At 55.7% G+C, this 17,138-nt stretch overlaps 2 protein-coding genes across 2 annotated transcripts in view; one reads left to right on the forward strand and one right to left on the reverse strand.

The window, feature by feature from the left end:
- CDH23 (cadherin related 23) overlaps positions 1–17,138 on the reverse strand; it is a 210,519-nt gene that overhangs the window by 14,592 nt on the left and 178,789 nt on the right. The window contains exons 37-39 of the mRNA XM_075717465.1: positions 3,394–3,615; positions 3,192–3,311; positions 756–936 (exon numbers count right to left, since the gene is read on the reverse strand). Coding sequence (XP_075573580.1) covers positions 756–936; positions 3,192–3,311; positions 3,394–3,615 — 523 coding nt within the window. The remainder of the gene's footprint in view (positions 1–755; positions 937–3,191; positions 3,312–3,393; positions 3,616–17,138) is intronic.
- On the forward strand, positions 5,452–16,553 carry VSIR (V-set immunoregulatory receptor). Its single transcript, XM_009477674.2, has 7 exons — positions 5,452–5,515; positions 10,501–10,956; positions 11,709–11,756; positions 13,010–13,117; positions 14,881–14,908; positions 15,378–15,565; positions 15,844–16,553. Exons 1-7 carry the CDS (start codon positions 5,452–5,454, stop codon positions 15,879–15,881), a joined length of 930 nt encoding a protein of 309 aa, XP_009475949.2. The 3' UTR covers positions 15,882–16,553.

A 17,138-nucleotide genomic window follows, 5' to 3' on the forward strand; every position in this document is an offset into this window, starting at 1 on the left:
ACCCTGGGGACCGATGCACCCTCAAGTACCAGCAGAAGCAGGGGACGTGGGTCGAATGGCTAAATAAGAGGTGCTCACACTCCTTGGCTGGGCCTTCCTGAAGGTGCCAACAGCCCTCCAAGCACCCACCTGTGCCCCATGATGGCCAGAGCAGGGTGGGCTATACAGCACGGACAGCCCCGAGCCGAGGGGCTGCATCCCAGTTTTTCTGAAGAAGCTTTGCAGCAGGGTCAGCTTGGAGACGGGACTGGGCTCTGCCTTCCAGATACCCTGCGCTGAAGGCACCACCCATTTGCAGAGGGACAGCTGAACTTCCCCATGGCTGGGGATGCCCGCGGCTCCTCTGCCAGCTGCTCCAGGGTGCTGGTGGGGCTAGAGCTATACCACGGGGTGCAGAGCAACTTTGTCGCCAAATGCCCTGCAAACCTCCTTGGGGTTGAGGGGACAGGGCTGTGTGCTTGCAGCTCTTGGTTTCTCTTTCTGCGGTCTGTTTTTTTGCCTTTATTGTTTAGCAGATTTCCCCCCTCCCTTGCACAAGCCCCGGCCACCCCCTGGGCTGGCCACGAACAGGTTAAGTTTCCTGTTGCTCAAAACAGGATTTCCTGGTGTCGAAAGGCTGAATTCGCAGAAGCACCCGGCTGGGAGGATGGCTTTTCTGAAACGCTTCTGCCTGCGCTCCTGCGCCGGCTCCTGCAAGCCGGGTTCCTCCATGGGGCAGCCAGAAGGAGAGGTGATGCCCCCACGTCCCTGCTCACCGAGGGGGTCCCCGGCGATGATGCTGTACTCCACTTGCCCACTGGGTCCTGAGTCGCCGTCATGGGCCAGGAAGGTCCAGACGCGTGGGCCAGGCTGCCCCTCCGTGACATCGAAGGGACCCTCGTAGGGCCGAGGGAAGGTGGGACAGTTGTCGTTGATGTCGTTGAGGTTCACCAGCACCTGCGGTCAGGGAGAGAGGGTGGAGGGCAGTGAGAGGAGAGGGATGGAAGGGGAGACCAGCCCGCTGGCCATGAGCGTGGGAAGCCATGGCCGGGCAACATCGCAAAATACCTCTCATATTTCTGGCTTTGCTGGGTTCACCAAATGTCCAGCTCACAGTTCAGAGACTCACAACTCAGTTATTCCTGATCGTGCCCATCCTACAGTGACACTATGAAACTCCAGCCACAAACAGGTGGGGCCCTTTTCAACGTCCAGGCCATGCACCATGATGGAGAATTCAATGCAAAAGTCAAATGTTCTCCACATTCACATCCTGAAACCCAAGCTGGATAGACAAAAACCACAGACATGGATTTGACTATCAAAGCCATGAGTTCGGAGTGGCCTGATCTCCGCCGCCAGCTGCGCGCTTGTTCTCCAAGGGCTTCGTTCCTAATGCTGAGTAAACTTTAAAAAATGTGCAGCTTGTGACCTTGTTCCAACACAAAACACCACCAGCGCCACTGGCATGTTTCCCCTCTTAGTCTCCCTTCCTATGACACACTTAGCTGGCTAGAAATCAATCCTACAGATCTCAAAAAGGGGAAAGCATCAACAATATTAGGACAGAGTAGACCACAGGGCTGCCGGCGAAGCTGGGGATCCAACAAACTCTAGTCTTGCTTTTTAACTGAGTCACACTACATAGAAGACATTTATATAGCTCTATATCATCCTATATTGAAAAGAGGGTTACCCCCTTGCTAGGCTTTGGGGAATTTCCGCAGAGGAGAAGCCTTGCTGGAGGAGGAGAGTCTCCAGTGGCTGATAAGAGGTTAAGCTTTGGTGGTACAGGTGGTTACGAGAAAGATACTGAAAATGAGGAGTTTTCCAACCTCCTGCATTAAAGGATAGTAAAATCCATCAGATGGGCATTTGTTCCTGTCTAAATCTAATCTTTACAGAAGAGTGTATCTGAGTCTCTGCTCAGTTTCCTAGCAGTGGAGAAAACAAACACTGGCACACCTTATCAGGGTGATGGATTTCCCATCACTTGGGATTTAAATTATCACGAAACTCCCTCCTAAAAGCTATGTTTTCATATGGTGCCGGCACAAACTCCCTGGGCGGTGTAGGGAGGGTGTTTCCTATCCCTTCTAGCTTCGATACTTGTTGCTGAAGGGGTTTCCAAGTTCATGTCTCTGCTTGGGAAAGCAGAGCAGGGAAAGCTCCTTTGCCTACAGCATGCCGGCAGCTGCCGCCTTCCCTGCCAGCAGTTAAACCCCAGGTCTCAAGGTTTCCGCTGCAGTTTTTCTGGGCCAGGAAGGTGTCTCCAGCAGTATCAGATGTACACATCTGAAGGCCTCCCATCTGCCCCAGCATGGAGCACAGTGCTGCCAGGCTCACAGGGACAGATTTTATCCATGGAAATCTCCCACACCGGTGTCTCCCCTTTAGTTTACCTTTTTTCTTCCCACATAAACATCTATGTCCTTTTTGGGGGACTAGAAAACACTTGGCTCGATATCTGGATGAGGCACAATGGTCCATGATAGGGAGCCAAGGCAGGTGATCTAACCAACCCCGTCCACTTGTAGATCCTAAAATCATTCTGAGCACGGACAACGTCTGCCGCACAACCTGTCAAATTTTGGTTTCGGTCACAAAAATAATCAGTGTATTCAATTCCTGCAAAACATTTGCTTTGGAAGCTGCTAGTCTGCCCTCCCCACACTTGGAGCAGTGCACTAAGTTCAGGTCACCGCCGTCCAGGACAAATGGAAGAGCTATAGAGAGAAGCAACAAAAATGACTAGAGGCTTTAAATAACCTCCATACAAGGGATGAAAAAGGAATTTAAAAAGCAGCTAAATAATCTGAGAATATAAAGATGAAGCAGAAATTAATGCTCTAGCAATGTTTTACTATCTACTGTCCCTTCAGGCAAGAAGAACCAAGGGGACCTCTAAAGCCAATATAATGCAACTTGAAAGCACCTCAGGGAATTTCTTCTGCTTGTGTCTTCACAGGACCAAATAACTGGGCTTATTAGCCTACGTGTCCCTTGCCCACGTCCCTGTTTTGCAATCCCCAGGAGGAAGCAGGGTGACAGCAACTGGGCAAACTGGCCACAGCTGGGAAAAGCGCCCGGTGACCTCTAGGAGAAAAGCAACTGGTGACCACTGGGAAGGAGATGTGAAACTTCTTGCATGAGGGGGAACTCCTCGACCCCAAAGAGGCCGCAGTGTTGCAACCCTGCTGGCAGCTCCCTACCGTGGCGGTCGATGTCAGTCGGCGTGAGATGATGTGGCACTGGTCGGTGGCAGTGACAATCAAGGTGTAGCGCCCATGACTGATCTCATAGTCCAGCTCCTTCACCGTGCGGATCTGCCCCTGCAAGGTGAGGGGAGGGCAGCCAGGAGTGAGGGGAGCGGGATGGGGGCATGGCCGGGATGGGGCCGGCATCCTTACTGACCGTGGAGCTGTCGATGTGGAAGGTACCCAAGATGTTGCCTTCCGTGATGGCGTATGCAACTGTGCCATTGGGTCCCTCGTCCCAGTCCAGGGCCTGCACGGTGACGAGGGTGGCATTGAGCGTGGCGGGACCTTCATCGAGGGTCACCTCGTACAGCTGCTGCCGGAAAGCGGGAGCGTTGTCATTCTCGTCCAGGACGGTGACATACACCATGGTGGTGGCCTGCGGGACATGGGGACATCACGTTAAGCGCTGTGGAGGGACTGGCTCCACAACCCCTGGAGCTGGCTGGGGAAGACTGGACCTGCCAAGTTCAATGACCACCATGGGCTGAGCCCTGCCAAGAGACACAAACAGGATGCAGGGCTCAAAATGAAATGAGCCATGGCTGCAGATGCAGCTCCAGGTAATGGCTGGGTACAAAGATAAACGTACAGAGATTAAATCACACTCTTGCTCCCAAGCAAAGCATGTCTCGGTGGGATCCCTCTCCTTTTCACCTGGTTTTTACCATTGCTTGTAACAGTGGGGAGCAGCCCACGGCAGAGGGAAAGCCAGAGGCTGAACCCCATCATGCCTCGCTGCCTTTGGAGAAGGCCTGTGTGAGTCCTCACCTTCACATTGGGGTCACCTTGGTTGTTATTACTGAGGGTGGCAACATGGTAGGGTGGAAAGTACGTGGAGATGATGCTGCCATGGCTCAGGAGAAGAACAAAAATGAGCATCTCAGACACCCGCCCTCTCCTCCCTCAGGTCCCATCATCTACCTGCTAACCCCAATTTCACCGCCGGGCAGGCTCAGCCTGTCCTGACCCTCTTCCAGCTGTATCTGACCCTGCACAGGCACTTGGATGTCCTCACCGAAGAGTGTCTTCTGGTTGTGTCACCACGGGGGCACGCCTGGAGACAGGGAGGTGACGAGAGTGTGCCACCCTGCCTAAGGGCTCAGCTCAGAGATGGGGTCTTGGGACAGATAAGCTATTTTCTTGGAGTCTCTGGACTTTGTGCCTATGCCTTCCCCAGTGACAAATTTCTTCCTGCCAGACAAGGGTTACATTTTTGACGAGAGCATCACAGACGTGTTTGCTGTAAAAACCACAAAGCCGCACACTAATTAGCTACTTTTCTATTGCATTGCATGCTCCAAATTCAGAGCAGGTTAGCAGCAAATGCTCCTGCGGTTTGCAAACCTCCACGTGTCTCTGGGCTCCACTTTCCAGGGAACAGGCACCTGCCTGCACTATTTGAAATGAGGAGGCTGGAGATTTCGTCGGCACCTTTTGAATTCGAAGTGAAGCTCCGGGATGAGATACATGAGTCAGCCCGTGGGGCTGCTTTGCTCTTTGAGGGCAGAGTTAAGGCCCCCGCTGTGCAAACAGCCTGCAGGAGGGAGATGCTTTGCTCCCCTTTTTTTGGGGAAAGCTCTGTTCCCTTCCTTGAGCTGGCACCGTTTTGAGTTACCCTTCCCTGTACCTGCCTCCTGTTCATCCCAGGAGGGTTTCTGCCCGCTTAATCCTCACAAACATGGGAAAAACAATAATTACAAGCAATGTGCGCTTTAATCAAGCAAGCTGGAGATTGGCCCCAGGGGCTCAGCTCCCACCGGTGAAGGGATGGGGACCTTGTGAGCACCCACAGCTCCTCCAGCACAGCGAGCACCCTCCTCAGCTCCTCCTGTGCACCCCGAAAATGCAGGCAGGGGGACCAGCTTGCTCTAAGGAACCCTGTAAGGGAAAAAAAAACAAACCAACCCCAAATGGGTGGGGACTGAAGTGTCACCCATTCATGGGGTGCCCCGTGGGGGTGCTGCTGCCCAAACGGGTGGGGACTGAAGTGTCACCCCTCCGTGGGGTGCCCCGTGGGGGTGCTGCTCCCCCCGGCCGCCCGCAGCTCCCTGCTGCATCTCACCTCCTGGGGGTGCTCGCAGTTCTCTCCATTGCCGTGTGCAATATCTCAATGAAATTTCCTGTGTGTGCAAGTCTGGCTGTCGCTGCGGGGTTGCTCAGAGCGTGCAGGCGGCTCCGGAGAGGCGAGCTTCCCTCGGCTGCCCCAGCCACCATGGAGGCAACGTCCCCCCGGCCAGGGCTGCTGCTGGCCACGTTCTGCCTGCTCGCTCGCCACGGTAAGCTCCAGCTTGCTTTCCTCGCCTCTGCGCCCAGAGAAACTCTCCTCACAGGGGCACCACATTTGCCCAGCCAGGGCTGTGCCTCTGCATGAGGAATTTGGGGCATTTGGAGGGTTATTTACTTACTTCCCCTGTGATTTTGGAGCGGCGGGGGGGGGGGGATCAAGTCAGCGTTTCACGCGACGCTGGTTGTGTCGGGGGAAAGGGGCCATGGGGGAGCTGCTGTTTTAAAACTCCGGGATTGGGTTTTCCTCCTTCCTCCTTTGCTTTGATCTAATGTGCGTGGAAGGAAAGCAGCTACCCCTGTCCCTGCCAGCCTCCTCCACAGATCCCGAGCTGGAAAAGCTCCCGCACGGCACTTTGCCCCGGCACTGCGGAGGTCCCTGGCTGCACAGTGGTGAAAGGAACCTTTTATCAGCCCTGGGGGAGCGGAGGGAGGTGGTTTGCAAGAGCAGGGCCAGGATGCCCTCTCTAAGGATCCCCTGTAATCGCTGGGACGTGCTGGGCAGCTTCTCTGGGTGGGCAACTGGCGGGGCCAGGACTGCCGTGTCCGGCCGCCGAGTTTCCCTTCCCCCGAGCAAGCTCTTCCCTGTGCTGGAAGCTTGCCGGCCGCTCATCAGGGGGAATGCTCTGAGAGGGGGGGCTGCTTCATGCCTGACTCTGCACCAGCCCTGGCAGGCAGCGTTTCTGTACCAGGGCTCTGGGGTTAGGTGGTGAAACAGGGCTGGTGGCAATTAAAATCGCAGTTTGTCTGCGGATGGAGGGTCAGACGACGAAGGTGGGAAGGACTGTGGTCCCTCCCTGCCCTTTGCAGGCAGAGGATGAGCATCCTATCAGGCTTGGCTTCTCCCTCTGTCCTGGGATGGCAAAGTGACTGCCTCCAGGATTTCTGCCGGTACGGCCCCAGGAAGAAATGATGCCCCCCTGCAATGGGGCAGGGGGGGTCCCTTCTCCTCTGGGACAGCAAGGCTGGTGCGGATTGAAGTGTGCTTTCCTCTCATCCGAGCCTCTCAACATCAGGGAGCGATTCCCAGAATCTCCACGGGGCTTTAGATTATTTCATTTACGCGTCTGGGGTGCTGGGACAGAACATCAGGCATTCGGCAACACCACAGGCTTGGACACCGATGTTCAACCTGAACCTGGTGCCAGAGGAACTGAGCTCCATGCAACTGCACGCCTGCCAAAACTTTCTGAACCCCTGGCTAATTTTAGCAGGGCTTGATGGAGAAGTAGAACTCTTGGAGACATCCAGCTCCTACATGGTTTGGGGACACTGGCAGCTAGGTGGATGGGGAAGTGGCTCCTCGCTACCCAAGGAATGGCAGCTGAGCTGGGCTTTCTCAAATCACATCCCAAGCACACACCCGGCGTTGTGACCCTGTCCCCAAGCCAGGGCCGTGCTGGAAGAGGAGCAAGGCAGGACCCTCCTGCGGGTGCAGCAGCCCCAGGCTGCTCTCCCCACAGCCTGGATGATGGGTACCCAGGGAGCGGCCCCGCCACTGAAAAGCCATTTGGCTCCTCAGGATGCAGGAGATGAGGGCCATTAACATGGGCGTCTCTAGTATCTTCAGTAAATTTTGTCTCTCCTTTTTCTTTCCTGCTGTAAGCCCTTCTTTTTCTTTCCTGCTCTAAGTACTTGTGACGAGGTATGGCTGCCCCTGCACATCTCACCCAGCTGGTAACTCTGAAGCGTAATGACAGCACAGTGACGATGGGGCTTGCGGCACTTTCACGTGAGGCTGTTACAAAAGCTCCCAGAAGAGGAATTAATTAAAGCTGGGTTCCTCGCTCCAGCACCGAGCACAGAATCATAGAATCATAGAATTGTTTAGGTTGGAAAAGACCTTTAAGAGCAGCTGCTCTCTCGATGGGCTGCCCCTCCTCTGCTGCTGATGAGCCCCTCCAAAGGCCGCAGCCCTCCCACCCAGATTTCCCTGGAGTGGAAACAGGTGACATGATGTGGAAATCACTTCTGCAAGTCACAGGAGTGTAAATCAAACACCTGCGTGCCATAGCAGGGGACCAAAGTTAGGAGAAGCACCCAGGAGAGGCTTTTGCTCACCCACCCAGAATTCGACATGAAATCCTATTTTATTTAAGCTGTTTGTTGGCGAACTAACACAGGCTCTGTGGCTTTAGCACTTTTCTTCTTCACATTGTTTTCTCTGAAAGAAGAGCTCCCAGGTTTCAAGCTGGGCAGCGGTGCTGGCACTGGGGATGCACCAGCGCTGCACCGGGCTCTGTGCTGCGCCATTGCAAGGCTACAGGTTGGTGGGGAGGAGCCAAAGTTACCGAGGTGCCAAAGAAGAAGAGGGGCACTTTTGGCACCCCCTTGAGACCTCCTTGGTCTTTACCAGATGATGACAAGACAACAGCTCTCATCTTGGACCTTGAAGCGTCCAGCGCTCCCCCGGCTCCCTTGGCTGGAGCTGTGTGGAGCTGGGCATCTGGCTTTATTTTGGCATTTGCCAGCAGCCCTGAATTCAAAGGGAATGGTCCGCGTGGGATGGGATGGAGCCAGACCTGGGGTCTGGGCATGGAAGAAGCCCACAGCACCCAGGGAAGATTAAGATCTACGAGCTTTAGTGTAAAGATGCTGACAGAAGATGTTTCCTCCGGGCACCATCTGGCATCTAGCATGGCTTTAAAGTCTCGTTATATCTTGGGGAGGGAACAGCAACCTCCCTGGCACTGCCATGGGGCATGCCGTGCCTCGCCAGCCCTCCTCCCCAGCTGTTTTCTCCTCTGCTCGCTGGCTTTTGGAAGCCTTCCCCTGCTCGGGAGAAAGCAGGGAAGTTGGTAATGCTGAAGGCTTCGCACACATGGTAACCTCTGCCCCTCCCCACGGCTGGGCGCTGCTGCCGAAAGCGTGGGCTGTGTTGACTTTCCATCCAGACGGTTCCCATCAAGTCCCGGGGGTGGAGGCTGGATGGTTTAGCAAGGCATGGCTTTGCAAAACTGTGTGGGGATGAGCCGGACAGCCCCGTTTTATTTGAGGACCAGGGGGTTGGAAAACAAAGACTCCCGCAGATACTGTTGCAAGGTGTTGGAAGTGCGGCTTCCTCCAATAGAGCCCTGGCTTCCCTTCCCCTGGCTCCCAGGGGACCCCCGATGTGAATGGAGCACTTCCTGTTGCAGCAGGTATCGAGAAACACAGCTGAGGTGCCTTTTGTGCTCGGAACGCTGGCAAGGAGGTGGGGGACCCACTCCGCTGTGTGCCAATACCCAGCCAGCCCGGCCAAACATCCCAGCCTCAGCAGCATCCGACGATGGGGAGCAGTCGGGGCTTGGAAACAAGCAGAAACGGGGCAGCGTTGGCCACACAAATCTCTGCCCCAGAGCAGCCCCAGGGATGTGCTGCTGCACGTGCCGTGGGGAGCCGGCTGAGGAAGCCGGGGCGATTAGCAGGAGTGGTTCAGCAAAGGTCACGCCATCCCTGGCTCCGCAGGACTCCTCGGCACTGCATACTGCAGACTGGGGGGGTCCGATGGGGCAGATGCCCTCCCCAAAGCCCCCCTCTCCTTGCAAAGCACTCTCAGGCAGGCTGTGAGGACTTGGGGGCTTCATGGCTGTTCTTACGGGGCTTAGACATCACCATAGTCCTAAAAGCCATAAATAACCACGAGGGGTGGAAGGCACAGGGGACATTTTCACTTTCACTCTCTCAAGCGGAGCCCCGTGTCAGGGCCGTGACCCTGCACGGAGGAGGATGCTCTCCAGGCAGCCCGGTGATCGGGAGCCTCTTGCCCGGCTGGATGACTTGCGGGCAGGCACAGCACACCCTGCCTGTGATTAATGCCTGCTCAATATAGCAAGTGAAAAACCTCAAAGCGAAACGGTGGTGGAGCTAATGGCACAACAGGATGTTACCAAAATAAAAGAACATGTTGTCTTCAGACCGTCTTTTCTGTTGCAAACCAGCCCCAGGAACCTCCTTTTCTCAAAAATTTAGAGCAAATGAACCCAGAATCTCATTTTTCTTCAGCTTTCGAAGGTGATGTTTGCAACTTCTGCAAACACAAAGTAATGGTGGGGCCTGAGCACCAAACACTTGCCTGTATTTGCTCTTTTCTCTCCCCTCATGCACAGCTCCCCTTACCCACCAGTACCCTCCACTGGTGTGCCAGGATGGGACCAGTACGCCACGGTACGCTCCTCTGCTTCCCTCTGTCCCCACCGACACGCTCCTGCGCCTCTGCCAGGCCTCCCACTACATGTTTTGCAGCTGGCAGCAGTCAGGGATTTCTTTCTGAAAATTGTTTTCATTTTCAAGCAGCTTTTCGCAGTCGGTGTTGGCCAGTTCCCCCTTCTCCTCCCCAAGGGCTGAAAAACAAGCAGGGTGGGACCCGCTCCCTGCCTGATCTCAGGGGGCACAGGCTCCTCCTAGCTATTTTCTTTTTCTTTTTTTCTCTTTTTTTCTTTGCAGCCTGCTCAGCAGTACTTCTATTTCCTCATTTGCAAGCCATACCCCGCTGCCCCGCCTTGCAGAGGTCTGGTGCTCCAAAAGCAGGCGTCTGGGGCAGACCCTCCCCCTCCCCTGCCCCACGCCACCCGGCTCTGCCAGCCCCGGGCAAACTCCTGCCTCCCTGCTGCTATTAAAAGCTGATGCTCAGCTATATTTAAAACATGCTTCCCCTCCAGGGCTTATTTCTAGGGTGAAGTTGTGCTTCCAGCCCGGCTGGGATGTTGCTACAGAGCAAGTGAAGGGCTCGTGCCGTGCTTCCCATCTCCCTTCTCTTGGGATATGGGGAGCTCATGAGTTTTCCTTGCCTTAAGGGCATGGGTGAAGGTTTCTTTCCCTCTGCCTGCAGGCTGGTGTTCACGCTCTCTGCTCTCTGCAACCCCTAGCCATCCCTCTGCCAACATCAGTGGTGGGGTCTGCAGTGCTTGATGGGCAGAGATCCCCATTTTGCTATGAACTCAGGGTAAAGCCCAGGGCTGTAGGGTCTGACTCGGCCGCTGTGCTTTCTCCCTGGCAGGAGGGACGGCAGCTTTCCTGATCACCACCCCGTACTCGCTCTGCATCTGCCCCGAGGGCCAGAACGTCACCCTGACCTGCCGGATCAGCGGTCCCCTTGCCGACCGCCATGACCTCCTCTACAAAACCTGGTACTTCAGCAGCAATGGAGACCAGAGCTGCTCCGAGAAGAAGCACATCCGCAACGTCACCGAGAAGGAGCTGCACCACGACGTGGGCAGGCACCACGAGCCCCTGGGCAACGGCACCCAAAAATCCCCCCTCGGGGGGCAAGCCAGCCATCACGGGGTAGAGTTTGTCCCCTACCACCATGGTGCCTTTCACATCGTGGTGATGAACCTGACGCTGCAGGACAGCGGGAATTACTGCTGCTACGCCGTGGAGGCCAGGCGGGAGCACGGCAAGCCCCACACTCTGCAGGTCGCTCATGGCTTCGTGGAGCTGCAGATCCAGCAAGGTGAGGGGGGGCAAGGGGAGCCCCTGCCAGTCCTGCATCCATGCCGGGGTGCATCGGGGCAAGGTGGCAGATAAGGGGATGCTGGGGTGCAGCATCGGGGCTGGGGAGGCAGGGTGTGCTGATGCCAAAAGTCCAAGCCATGCTGCAAGAGTCAAAGAGCAGCAGATGTTGAAGGTTTGACTTAGGGCCAGCGAGCACTGGAACGTTAAAAAAAAAAAAAAAAGAAAAAATAAATCAAGAGGCTGGAATGCAATAATAAAATCCATGCTACATAGTTTCACTGATCTTCCTCAACCTCTTTCTGGAAGAGAGGAAAACAAACCTCAACATAGAAGGAGATGGCTGGCGGGCAAGGCGGAGTGTAAGGGCTGCTGGCATTGCTTGGGATGCAGGGCTTGGAGGTAACCATGGGGCAGCAGCCAAGCAGCGAGAGCTGCCCAGGGAGGCAGAGCAGGAGTGGGGAGGCATCCCCTGCCCTTGATTTGCAGCGTTAGGCTAGATATTTTTTATTTTAGACCAAAAAAAAAAGACCCTGTATAGCCAGGGACAGGCCCGGCCGCTGCGAGGGAAAAGGGGTCTTGCAGCAGGAATCTTGGTGTAAGCTTCCCAGGATTAAAGTCTTGCTTTTGGGATGCTCTGGTCTGATTTGCTCAATACCGGCAAGCAAAGGCAAGCGCAGCTAGCAGGTGTGGGAGCTCTGTGCTACCTGAGCGAATCCCCTGAGATCTAACATGCTTTTCTCTTCTCAGCAGGCAGAGGAGGGCTTCAAAACTGCACGTTTCATACTGCCACCAGCAAAGGTAAAGGGAAAAAAAAAACCCAACCCTCTCTCCAATGTACTGCTCACTGTCCTGGCCTGTGTATTTCACCAGGGATGGCCACTTGCTCTAAACACACCTGTGTCCAGATGCAAGCTCACGGTCAGGTGTTGGGAGGGTGATTTCCAAGGCTGTGCCCATGGGGTGCACCTGAGAGGCACGTCCTTAGGCTGAGGAGAGCCTCCTTTGGCCCGTGTTTCCATGTCACCCAGATGTGACTGTCCTGAAGCCCATGGAGATCCTTCACCCCATGTTTATAAAGCATCTGAGCGCCCCCCCCCCCCCCCAACCCACAATCAGGGATTTAGCGGCCCCTGCCACAAGCAGATGGGAAGGGACAGATAGATAGAGAGTCACACGACCTTCTTGCAACACCCTACCACCGTCCCAAGCCCATGCCACATCTCCCCGAGCAGAGATGCTCTAGCAGGGGAAACCCAAATCTTGCTTGAGCGCTCAGACAACATGAGGGTCCACTGGCGCTGTGTCTAGACGCTGGAGGTGCCCACACTTTGCTATGCAGGTGGTTTCTCTGTGGCGCTCTCTGTCTACCCCCGTTTTCTGACTGCTAAATGGGCAGATTTTGCTAAAATTGGTTTGCAGCATGGTTGGGGCCAGCCCAGCCATGGGAAACTGTGCCATCCTCCCCATGAGTGGTGCTTTCTGTCTAACCCAGTCCCAAATGCTGGACACCCTATCCTGCTGGGCAAAAAAGAAAAAAATTCCCCTTCCCCAAACACATGCAGAGCAAGAGGCTGCTTTCCCGGACAGAATGCGCAGGAGAGGAGGGCTTGAGCTGAATCTGCCCTTGATTTAGGCAGCCCTTGACCCTGCTGCAAGCCATCCCACATGGACTTTGATGGCCACAGACGTGCCCGAAGGCTGCCAGCCTTTCTGGGGAGCCTTTCTGCTGACTTCAAAGGGCTTTATCAGGCCCCCTGCTTCTCTCCTCATATCTACAAGACCAAAGAAAGACCTTGGGGTGTCCTCCAGCAATGAAGGACTTTGGTCAATGTCCTAAACCAATGCCTCGGAGCTTATCTCTGCAATGGGCAATGTATCCCAGCACGAGTCCCGCTAGCAGCAGACCACCTGTGCGTGCGGGAGCCACGCTGCATCAGGCATGGAGCAATGCTGGTGTTGCCCTGTGCTTCTGCTACAGCTGGAGGAAACCAAGAAAAGGCAAGGTGAACCCTCCCCGCCGCCTGCTCCAGCTCTGCCCTCTTCTGTTGCAGATATCACGGCCGCTGCGCTGGCAACAGGCGCCTGCATTGTGGGCATCCTCTGCCTGCCCCTCATCTTGCTCCTGATTTACAAGCAGAGACAAGCGGTCAGCAACAGACGTATGTACCCACCCTGCACCAGCCACCAGCAGGGACACCCATCTCATCTCCCGGGCTGCATTTCCATGGCCTTTATGGGATGGGACGTGTCCCGCTGGGGCCAGTGGATTTGGCTATCCGGAGTCCCACAGGCACCATGTAAGGTGGCCCAAGGACAGGTCCCTGCCAGGTGCCTCCTGGAAAGCAGTCCTGGGAAAGGCCAGCTGTGCCTGCAGGCTGTGGCGAGGAGTGTGGGGTAGGAGAGGGACCTGCGATGCCCGCAAGGCACCCCGGGAGCGTGCTGGGGGCACTGAGACTGTAAAGATGCTGCCAGGTCCCCTCCCTGCTGAGCCCTTTCCTCCCCATCCACTGCGAGAGCCGGCTCATTTATTCATCCCTCCCTCCACCGCACAGCCAAAATAGCACCTTTACCTCCTGAGTGATTGAATAGAATCATAGAATCATAGAATCATTTAGGTTGGAAAAGACCTTTAAGATCATCCAGTCCAACCATTAACCTAACATTACCAAGTCCACCACTAAACCAATTAAGGGGAGAGTAGCAACCCCACGCCTCCTGGCTTGGTGGCTGGATCATTTATAATGAAAAAGCTTTATTTGTGCTTTTGCTCCCCCCATCTTTAAAAAGACCCCTTACTTTTCTATGGCAATAGGACCGCAGCAAGCTGCCTCTCTCCCCGGCTGCCCCAGCCCTAGAAAACCAGGCAGCACTGACGTGCAGCCGGCTGCCGGCTCCTGCCTGCGCTCAGCTCCCAGTGATTTCAGTAATTAAGCAGAGAGGGGCACCACCTTAACCAGCGGAGCTGTTTCATCAAGCCTTGGGCAAGCCAGGGGCCCTGCGGTTTCTCTCACCGAGCTCGGTGGGCGGCTGTGTGGCTCTGAGCAAACCCTTTGGAGAAGTGGTTTTTGCAGCAGCATTGGGCACGATGCCAGCCACGAGAACAGGAACTGCACTTTTGGTATCCTTCCCTGGCCGAAATGACTGGCCGCGTGCCTTCATGCATCCATTTCGCTGCGGTCGGGGTGCAGCTTCCCCACTCTGTGCTGCAAAGCATCACCTGGATGCTATTTAACCCAAGAAGGAAGGCAAAACTCGGGAGGGACTGGTTTCTGAGGTGTCTCCAGAGAAGCACAGTTGTTACTGGCATTGGAAGAGAAAATAAGCCGGATCACCTTAGCTACAGGATATTTCTATCGGCATGGTCTGGACCAAAAGTCGTGTGTCTCGGCTGGGGACGCTCACCGTGCAGCCATCCAGCCCACCCGAGTAGCGCGGGCTGTGGGATCTGCAAAGGGGATGAGGACATAAAGAACAGGGTGCTACCCAGACAAATGCAGGGGCAGCCAAACACCAGCACGGGGGTTTGCAGAGCCCCCCGGGGGGTGTCCCAGGCAGGCTGTGGCTGCATGCGGGGCTGGGCTGCAGCCCAGGATCTACAGCTGCACCTCGCCTCACCCTGCGCCGGCGGAAGCACCTCCTTCCCTCTGGTTCAGAGCCTGCGGTTTCAATTTGGGAGGAGGCAGGGCTGGGGCTGGACTTGGGGAGTAAACAAGGCGGGAGACCGGAGGCAGCAGGAATGTGCAAAAAGGGAGGTTTGGGAGCAAAGGAAAGGCTGATGCTGAAGAAGGAAGAAGGGGAGGGAGGAATGCAGAGGAAGAGGAGGAATTGGATGTGGACAAGACACCAGCAAACAGCGCTGGCAGCGGGTGTGGGTTTGATGCTGGGCTGCCAGTGCGCACGCCAACTGTTTTGTCTTTGGCAGGTGCCCACGAACTCGTCAGAATGGAGAGGTGAGGAAACCCACGTGCTTCCAGCTCCCCCTAACCTCCTCGCACCCCCTCTGCCCGCATCCTGGACCCTGCAAGGGTCTTGTCCTCCCCTCCCCTTGAAGCCGGAGTGTATCCTCGCCGGGTAGAGCGAGGGGGATGCTGGCAGCACCCATGCCCGGGGTCCTGTCCCATTCCGGGCAGCCGCTGTTTCTCTTCCCTCCCTGAGTGGGAAGTGCCTCCGTTCTTTTTGCCTGGGCCAAGGGCATGTGTCTCCCCATGCCCCGAGAGAGCTTGAACCACGATGCCTTTTAGTTAAGCTTCCCGCCCTGCGCCAGGCTCCCTGCTTGCTCTCAGCCGAGGTGCCACCGCCTGAACCTGCTCCCTGCCCTGCTTGATTGCTCCCAGTGCTCAGCCAAAACCCCAGGGATAAAAAAGGCTCCTGAAGTAAAAATGCTAATCCCCACCCCTCACACCCTCTCCTCTCCCGCAGCAGTGCCCAGGGCATCGAAAACCCTGTCTTCGAGGCGGTCCCCTCGGCGAGCACGGAGCCGCGGCCCCGACCCCAGCTCTCCTACATGGCCAGCCGGCAGCCCTCCGAGTCTGGCTGGCACTTGCTCTCCGATCCTGGCACCCCCCTGTCCCCCCCCGGCCCTGGGGACTGCTTCTTCCCGACGCTGGGTGAGTGACCGGCAATGCTGAGCCCCCATGGGGACCACTGCGGGAGGGATGGGAAGGAAAGAGGCAGCCATGGGGGTTACTGGGAAAGCGGGGGGTAAATATCAGCTGCAAACTTTGCATTGTGTGGGCGCTGACATCAAGTCCCAGGACTTTGAAGACAGGAAGGACCCAAGGCTTCTCCTTCCAGCGCAGTCAACGAAAGCAGAGTTTGGCTGCTTCCCGAAGTGTGTCCCCGCAGCTGCAAGCCAGACTAATACCCCTGGTCTGCTCTTTTCCAGATCCTGTTCCTGACTCACCAAATTCCTTGAAAGCCTAAAGACCCCGGAGGAAACCGCATCCCCCAGCCGCAGCTGGGAGAGGCCAGGCAGCCACCGCGCCACGCTCGCCCAGCCGAGACCCCCTGGGAGGACAGCATGGCCACGGGCAGCAAAGCCTTAAAAAATGAGGCTGAGTGTAGGGGCCCTGCCCTCATCTCCTATCCTGGCTGTGACCTGGGGCTGGAAGTGAACCTCTCTTGCCCGGATTTCAGTTTTTGCCTACCTGTTTCTGTGGAGAACATCAAGACTGTGTACTGCTCACGTTTTATGGAGTAGCTGAAAACTGGGGATGCGGGGAAGGAAGGACGACCTGCAGCTGAAAACCTCCCCTGAGGATTTAACTTATTGCCAGGGGTTTAAGCTCTGCAACACCAACCTGTTTCTGCATCTTTGAACATCCTCTCCGGGAGCGGATGGTAAACTACTTTATCCACTGTGAGACAAAACAGGGTCACCGGCCACCCTTGTGCTACCTTTTTCTTTGCAAAACAGGAAGGGGAGAGGCTCCCTGCCGCTGACAGAGCCGTCCTTCCCCACCAGCCTTTTGAGATGGCCACTGACTTGCGAGGCTGCTGCTTTTTCAGCTGGACACACATCGGGGGGAGCCTTGTTACTGCTGCAATTTTATCCTCGGCTTGGGATCAGGGGAGTTTATTATCAGTGCTGATTAAAAGAAAAAAAGGAAGTTTACAGGTTTTGTTTGGTTTTTGTTTGGTGTTTTTTTTTTTTTAAATGTCTGTAAATTAGAAAGTTCATCTGGAGGGTGTTGGAGGATGTTCCCGTGATGTGGCTGAAAGCCCCTGCAGAGGCGGAGGCGCGGGAGCTCGCAGCGGGCAGTGGAAAATGCTCCGGCTGGCTTCCCCGCATCCTCCTGGGGCCAGCATGGCCAGAGCAGCCGTCCCCGGGGCCACTGCCTTCAGCCACACCAGAGGACCCTGCAATGCCCCGGGGGACGCGGGCACCCTCACAGCATTCTCCGTCCGAACGCAGCACCCCAGCATCGCTTATCCAAAAGACGCCATGGGTCAGGCTCCAGTGTGACTCAGCCCCTGGCAAGGAGATAAAACCTTGTGGTAGACACTGATACTCAAAGGGAGTGTGTCTTTTTTTTTTCTCTTGCTGTTTTTGTTGTAAAGTGGGGAAAAAATTGCCACTAGACAAACATAAACATTAGTCATACCAAAACAGTGTCAGACCTGAGCAATATTACTATACCAGTCAGCGTGCCCGGGCAGAGCTTCCCCGGCAGCACGCCG

The sequence above is a fragment of the Pelecanus crispus genome, chromosome 10 (assembly GCF_030463565.1).
Source record: "Pelecanus crispus isolate bPelCri1 chromosome 10, bPelCri1.pri, whole genome shotgun sequence".
Taxonomy (NCBI): Eukaryota; Metazoa; Chordata; class Aves; order Pelecaniformes; family Pelecanidae; genus Pelecanus; species Pelecanus crispus.

Bases quoted from the DNA above. Each gene is read 5' to 3' on its own strand.
- VSIR (XM_009477674.2), top strand. From the start codon at position 5,452: ATGGAGGCAACGTCCCCCCGGCCAGGGCTGCTGCTGGCCACGTTCTGC. The intron at 10,957-11,708 runs GTGAGGGGGGGC...TCTTCTCAGCAG, and splicing joins GGAGCTGCAGATCCAGCAAG to GCAGAGGAGGGCTTCAAAAC. The intron at 11,757-13,009 runs GTAAAGGGAAAA...CTTCTGTTGCAG, and splicing joins TCATACTGCCACCAGCAAAG to ATATCACGGCCGCTGCGCTG.